Here is a 7,500-nt window from a genome sequence, read left to right as displayed (position 1 = left end):
AATTCGTGTTTTTACTTGTGGTTGAATGCCCTTTGCATACACAAACATACGCCGCTTGTATGTACACAGATGTATGTAGATATATACATGTATGTATTATGTATGTGTGTATATGTATAAATATATATAATTGTGTATATTTATATACACACACATATATATATATATATATATATATATATATATATATATATATATATATATATATATATAGAGAGAGAGAGAGAGAGAGAGAGAGAGAGAGAGAGAGAGAGAGAGAGAGAGAGAGAGAGAAAAAACGTGAGCGCTCGCACGTGAATAAAAAAAATGAAAAATAATGCATAAAAAAATTCTGGTAAGCTAAAGAAATAATGAGAAATGAGATATCTTCACGAAGCAATTAAAATGTAACAATAGGTAATGTATAAATAAACAAATATTCAAATTACCTTCCAAACAATGCAAATATAATCCCAGATACGTCAATATTTTTGAAACGTCTCGCAAGCAACAGGAAGTGGGTTTGTTGACAGCAAAACGAGAAAAATAATAATAAAAGGAGTCTAGAAATTAATTCTTTAAAGCTACCAATTGAACGCCCAACCTCCCATCTTTTCCAAGTAAGGAAATGGAGAATTAGATGATAAGGAAGAATGAGAAGGGTATAGGACCACTTGTGATTTTTTTTTTATAGCATACAAGTGTGTGGCTTGTGTGTTTTGGGGCTCTGTAAGTTTTAATAAGTTTTTGTTCCTGTGTGTGATTTTATTGTCATGTTCAGTTTGCCTATTAATTGTTCATTTAACTGTTTCTTCTGTACGCAGTGTGTACTTACTTTGTCTTACTTTATGATTACATATATATGTTTATGTGTATATATATATATATATATATATATATATGTATGAATGTATATGTGTAAGTGGTAATATAGTGCTACACATCAACACTTGAAAATCATGGTGTACCCAAGACATCACACTCGCTCACTATATATCTTAAAATTAAAAAAAAAATGAGTCACAACGAGACACCTCACGTGACAAACCTACTACACATTTATCCTTCTGAACACTTCCCCATTTCCTTATTAAAGTCGTCTTGGAATTCCGTAAGTTGGCGTAACGAATTCGGTGTACAGCGAATGACGTCATACACTGAGGATGAAAAATAGAAATCCTTCGGAATGGACAACAGACACGTACCGTATACAGGATGTCTGTTTCTTCGCATCCTGTGTAATAGCTCGGGCCAGGAAACGTGCGATTATTTTGGGACTACTTTCTGTGTGGTCCTCTTCTTCTTAATAATAATAATAATAATTCACTGAGTCACATGAAGGTGGTGGATGGTACGAAGACATTTTTTTTTAGATTGCTTGCAGTGTGCCGAGCTGGGCAGGCTGTGGGTAGTACCCGTACATTGGTTGGGTATTGGGTGTAAGTACACACTATGCTTACAGTGTGCCCAGCAGGGTACAGAGGTTGGATATTAGGAGTAAATGTTAATTACATTATTTAAGTGAAAGGTTGGTACTATTGGTTCAAATACATACATTTGGGGGTTTATCTGTGCAAGCTAGATTCTCTGAGAGAGAGAGAGAGAGAGAGAGAGAGAGAGAGAGAGAGAGAGAGAGTCAACGAACAAGTGGTAAACATTGTATAGCCCAAACGTCGCCCTAAACAAGAAAGGAACCAAATTCCCCAAATATTTCCACTTCGTCCCCAAAACCGAAGGTTTAGTAACGTCTCCTCTGAAAATCCCTTCTAAAATTGGGTATTTACAAAGCCCTCCTGGTCTTCAACGGGTCAGGGATAAGACAGTAATGAAAACGAGATAAGAGAGAGACAACATCTTGTAGAAGGAGACAAGGTTACCACGAAGAATTTAACTTTACAAAGAAAATCTGGACTCCAATGTTAGCACTTAACCTCCGGGCGCTGGCAGCCTGTTCATTCCAACATGGCCGGCGTTTAAGGGACAGTTTATTTCTGAGATTAGAATAAGCTTTGGCATTCGCCTTCATTGCCGTAGGGACGTTACCTTGATGAATATCTTGAGAGAGAGAGAGAGAGAGAGAGAGAGAGAGAGAGAGAGAAATGGCTTCGTTTTTGTATCATGAATTTATGGTTACAATCGATTATTTATTATTATTATTATTATTATTATTATTATTATTATTATTATTATTATTACAAATGAGTCGCTGCAAAAACGCTCTAACTTTTAGCCATTTCCTACACCTGTTGTTATTATTATTATTATTATTATTATTATTATTATTATTATTATTATTGGTTTTGTTAAACCAAAACCTGCATTAAAGAAGGTCTTTTTCCCATTATTATTATTATTATTATTATTCTCCTTTTTCAGAAGATAAACCTCGAGACACATGGAACAATCCTATAGGGCCCATCAACTTGAAATCACATTATTATAATTATTATTATTATTATTATTATTATTATTATTATTATTATTATTAATTTCTCTCCCTTTACTTTATCTACAGAGGATGTGGAGAGTCGAGAAGCAGGTTTAGTCATGAAGAAACTAAAGAGTGTTCTCTACAGAGGCGTCGAACGCTATCTCACGTGCGAGAATGTCATTCTGCCCAGGAATACCCTACGGAGGTGAGGACTCTCTCTCTCTCTCTCTCTCTCTCTCTCTCTCTCTCTCTCTCTCTCTCTCTCTCTAAAATCACGGGCGCGTCAGTTGTTTCTGGCTGTAAAGTTTGGGATTAATAAGTTTGTTTTATCATAACGCTAAAGTATTGAAATTTGTTAGTTATATATGTGTGTATATTTTATATATATATATATATATATATATTGTATGTATGTATATATAACTATATACATACATACATATACATAGTTATATCACTCTAAATGCAATATCTTCAGTCACATTCGCTTGCTCCCAAATGAATTGCAACACCTTTAAAATTAGAATCTAACCGTCCATTCTAGAAGTCCCTATTATAAGCGCGTGAGGTAACGCTCGCGCACACAAACACTGCCTTGTGAATCAGACAAGGCGCCCACTCATTTCCTTTCGTACAAAGCCCTGCCCTGTCAAGCGCTTGCGAAACTTCCCCCTTTAGAAAGCTGCATTTAGTTTTCTGTAAAAGAAAACTATCGTGCCGGCTTTGTCTGTCCGTCCGCACTTTTTCTGTCCGCCCTCAGATCTTAAAAGCTACTGAGGCTAGAGGGCTGCAGATTGTTATGTCGATCATCCACCCTCCAGTCATCAAGCATACCAAATTGCAGCCCGCTAGCCTCACTAGTTTTGATTTTATTTAAGGTTAAAGTTAGCCATAATCGTGCCTCTGGCAATGATATCTGACAGGCCACCACGGCCGGCTGAGAGGTTCAAGGGCCGCGGCTCATACAGTATTATACCGAGACCACCGAAAGATAGATCTATTTTCAGTGGCCTTGATTATCATACGCTGTACATAAAACTCGATTTACTTGTTTATATTCCTATATATGAGAAAGTTGAACTGTCTTTTTTTTAGTTAATTGATTGATTTGTATCTTTTTCCACTTGCAGGGCTGCACTCGACATTCTCGATCTGTCGTCTAGACACTCGAGTGGACTGCGTGGGACATTGATCGATTTGTATCTGGAAGATAATGGAAAGTCTAAGAGGTAGGGGATTGATTCCGTGACGAATTGTCTGTGGAAATAACAATATCTTTTGCTATGTGAGTTCTTTCTTTCGTTGGTTAAGCTAATCTGGAGCACCTAGGTCTAATAACCTTATCAAATCTCTGTCTTGTAGTTTTTTCAGTCTTTATGCCTGTAAGGGAACTCCTGAAATCATTCTTCATATACCAGGGAACCCTTACACACACACACACACACACACACACACACACACACACAGACAGACAAGCTAAGACATTTCTTAATACAAGTGTCACAAAATCCGCCATTGCTTCACAAGGCAGTTCGCATTACCAAACTATCACAACAAACTTGGGCTGGTTTCTCTTCAGCATAACTGCGTAATTCTTTTGGCAAACGCGAACCCCCGCCCTCCTCTCCCCACAATGGTCTAAGGAACCCTTGGGAACGTTAGAGGAACCCCGGGTTGGAAAACGCTGGACAGTCATGTCTGGTGTTACCCCAACCCTCAAATCTCGTGCTGAACTTTCACATATTCGCCCTCATTCAAATTCAGCAGAATGTTCTGGTTCAACAGTGCCTTCATGCATTTCAAGCACTGCTTCTTTAGACTCTTAATCAGTCTCTACCACCATCTCTGCTTTTAACCTGTTTGGTAATTCTTCTCTTCTCTGGGCTTGCCATCAAACTTGCCATTAATTCCAAGCTGTTCCTGAGATTCTCGTCATGCATTCTTTCACCATTTACTGTGCACTGAAAATTCCAGTTACTGTTCAGTGCTTTTACTAGTCTCTGCAGCTTCTCCTCGCATTTACAGAGCTTATTGCAGGTTTGCACAAGATCTTTACCTTGCTTGTTTCAACACGCACAAGCAAATATCAAGAGTCACTAGTTATTTTAGTCTTTTATTGTTAATTAAAGTAGGTTCCATTATGTATCTCTAATTCATTTGCTGTCTGATAACGGAAAGTATTAACAGTTAATGTAGACAGAATGTCTTTAAGGAACAGCTGAATATTTGTACAGGTTTTGACAAAACTTTGTACCCTTTAAATGATGGGTCTCTCTCTCTCTCTCTCTCTCTCTCTCTCTCTCTCTCTCTCTCTCTCTCTCTCTCTCTCAAAAGTCAGTTCAGCAGTCATTAGATTCTTGGCACTCAGCATCAGAGTGTTCTACATAAACCAACATACCCAGACACAGACAGAACCAGCTCAGTGTGAGATGTAGTCGATAGAACTATCAAGAAGTAACTGAAAAGCAGACAGCGTCCAACCGCCATTATAACTCGACTGATACAGTTTTCTCCTCTCCTGTAGATTGGCACAAGTGGTAGCCGACCCAAGGCGCACCCCGAAGACGATCATAGAACTGACCCTCTACAGAGACGCGGCCTCAGACGACAGGACGCTTCAGCTGCATTCAAGCTACGCCATCAAGAGGCTTTGCAAGCCATGACCGCCTTCGGCAGTGGTCTGCTAAAATAGCACTTGACGACCAACCAACAAGTCAGTCCTTCCTGGAGTCTTCCGAAGTGTTGCCAAGATGGTGGTGGCTTCCAGCGTGCACTCTGTGGCGCCAGTGTCTGCTAGAACACAGCGTCTGGCGCTAGAAACCATTGAAGGTTTGCATTTAAACATCAGCTGGGTTTGAAAGTTGCTGTGTGCTGAAAAAAAAGTCCATGGGTCTGCAAGTCATTGGTCTTTTGAATGCTCCCCTCTGACCACACGTCAGTTGTGTGTGATTGTAAGTGCTGTTCTCTGATGGTCAGACTTACTGGTGCCTGCCATGGAACCATAATCTGCTCTAATGTATTATTTTTTAATCTCCTGATGTTCTACGTGAGAGCTACCTCAAAAATGTAGCACCTTTAGTATTATGAGTGTTTTCTCTAACTATTTGGACAAAGATGAGTTTTTAACAAGCTGCCACTGCCCCTTTGTTTCAGGAATACCATGTTGTTTTTACTGAATCGTGTAAGATAAAGTCTCTTAAGGAAGCACATAGACATGAACGCCCTAAACAAAACATGAGAATGTATTAAGTACGAAAACATAATTTCATTAGTCCTAGAAATAGATAACTAAACAATTTTAGATTCCTAGACGTAGCCGTTGGATTGGTCTGATCCGGACGTGTTCCTCTGAGACTAGAACAGTAATTACCAGACACGGAACCAATAACCCACGATATTCTTCTTTGTATTGTCAGCAGGAATCGTGATCATGTGTACCATGAATATGATAACGAGCTGCTCACGGTATTGAAACGTTATAGAGAGTTCTGTTTGTGTGCACCAGAGTAACCGATACTTCTCATCTTCTGAATGATCAGGGCAGATGGTTGTAATCTGATAAGTGATTAGAATGCGTTAGCAGTGTTAAACAAAAAGGGTTTATCTGAAATATCAGAAAAGATTTAAATTTTTCAGGCACTAGGAGAGTTACTTTGTAAACATTTGTTGAAGGGTGATGAGAAATACCTCTTACCACTTTGAATTTGTAAGCTTGTTTCTGGCAACATTGGTGACTGAGAATAAGTGTTTAGACCAATATTTGAGTGAATTTTGCCCACTTAGATAAGCTGATTTCTTTTAAGGTGATAATTTTTAGTGAAAATAGATTTAAATAATGTAAACAGCAGTCTTGCGACATTGTACTATCAAGAGAGAAGGACGCAAGTCTAGCTAGCTTTTTGTCATTATTATAGAAATATATTCTAAATATTCTAAGTCTCTAACCTTGTGGCAAAGGGTTTTGTTGTGGTGTAACGCTTATTGACTTAAGTCTTAACATTAAGTCTAGACTAAACTGTAGCTACAAAGGTTGAAACAAACAGGTTAATGAGATTCCTTACCTGTAGAGTAATTCTGACTTGGAAGTTTCTCAAAGTTTTCCCTGTAGAGTTGATACTGTAGAATTTTGGTCCTACAGAGCATTACTGCCTGTGAAGTAGAAATAGCAGGTTGGTAATGTTTCTCCAAGAAACGTTAGGAATTTAGTACATTGTGAATGTAGATCAAGGTCAACTTGGACCCTCCAAGAATTGTAAAACTGACCATAATTTTTGTTCGAGTGCTTTATAAGTAAAGTGTGGAATGTAGTAATTGATAATTTTATGAAGTTTCAAGCAAAATCTCTTGTATTACAGTGATTGAATGGAATTGTTAGTAATGTTTATCCAAGAAACGTTTGGAATTTTATACCTTGTGAATGTAGGTCAAGGTCAAATTGGACCCTCCAAGAATTGTAAAACTGACCATGATATTTTCCAAGTGTTTTATAAGTCAAGTGTGGAATGTAATCATTGATGATTTTATCATCTAGCAATAATTTAAAACAATGAGTTATTAATAATGATTTTAATTAAACAACTTTTTGATGTTTCAACTCCAGATGACATATTCATCATTTTAATGTTAATTTAAAAGAAGGGCGACTTCTGAGTATGCAAATTCTGACCCACTGTATAAAAATTCATCCTATTCACTCATTTACAAAATCCTCACGCGCATCATGTTCACTGTACATAGCCCACTCATACATAGTCAGAACATTGTTTTATTTCATTGTACATATGCCACCGTATCATTGTCATGCACGAGTGTACATAGTGTTTCTTTTTTTTCCAGAATGACGTTAGATTATGACATTACTCAGTACAGTATTGTAGTTTTTTTGTTTGTAAATTGTTATATTTTTATTAGAAAAATGTCTTCCGGATACTTTTCAGTGTCCTACAAAAGATCTGCTCAAAAGTTGAAATAAAAGTGAAAGCTTAACGTTGTCTTTTATTTCATGGTAAGCCTCATTTATTATCATTATTATTATTAGCTGCTTGTAGAGTGCTACACGTGCTGGAACCAGGGGCTGGTGTCTCCCCTAC

At 37.6% G+C, this 7,500-nt stretch overlaps 1 protein-coding gene across 1 annotated transcript in view; it reads left to right on the top strand.

Annotated features, from left to right (window-relative positions):
• LOC136856102 (DNA damage-inducible transcript 4-like protein) overlaps positions 1 to 7,396 on the top strand; it is a 17,758-nt gene extending 10,362 nt beyond the window's left edge. Inside the window, exons 2-4 of the mRNA XM_067133740.1 lie at positions 2,495 to 2,615; positions 3,541 to 3,639; positions 4,935 to 7,396. Of these exons, the coding sequence (XP_066989841.1) occupies positions 2,495 to 2,615; positions 3,541 to 3,639; positions 4,935 to 5,073 (359 nt within the window). The 3' untranslated portion in view covers positions 5,074 to 7,396. The remainder of the gene's footprint in view (positions 1 to 2,494; positions 2,616 to 3,540; positions 3,640 to 4,934) is intronic.
• Positions 7,397 to 7,500: the final 104 nt, after the last annotated feature.

The sequence above is a fragment of the Macrobrachium rosenbergii genome, chromosome 34 (genome assembly GCF_040412425.1).
Source record: "Macrobrachium rosenbergii isolate ZJJX-2024 chromosome 34, ASM4041242v1, whole genome shotgun sequence".
In the NCBI taxonomy this organism is placed as follows: Eukaryota; Metazoa; Arthropoda; class Malacostraca; order Decapoda; family Palaemonidae; genus Macrobrachium; species Macrobrachium rosenbergii.
The sequence above is the reverse complement of the archived record's forward strand: the minus strand, read 5'-3'. Positions and strand labels throughout refer to the sequence as shown.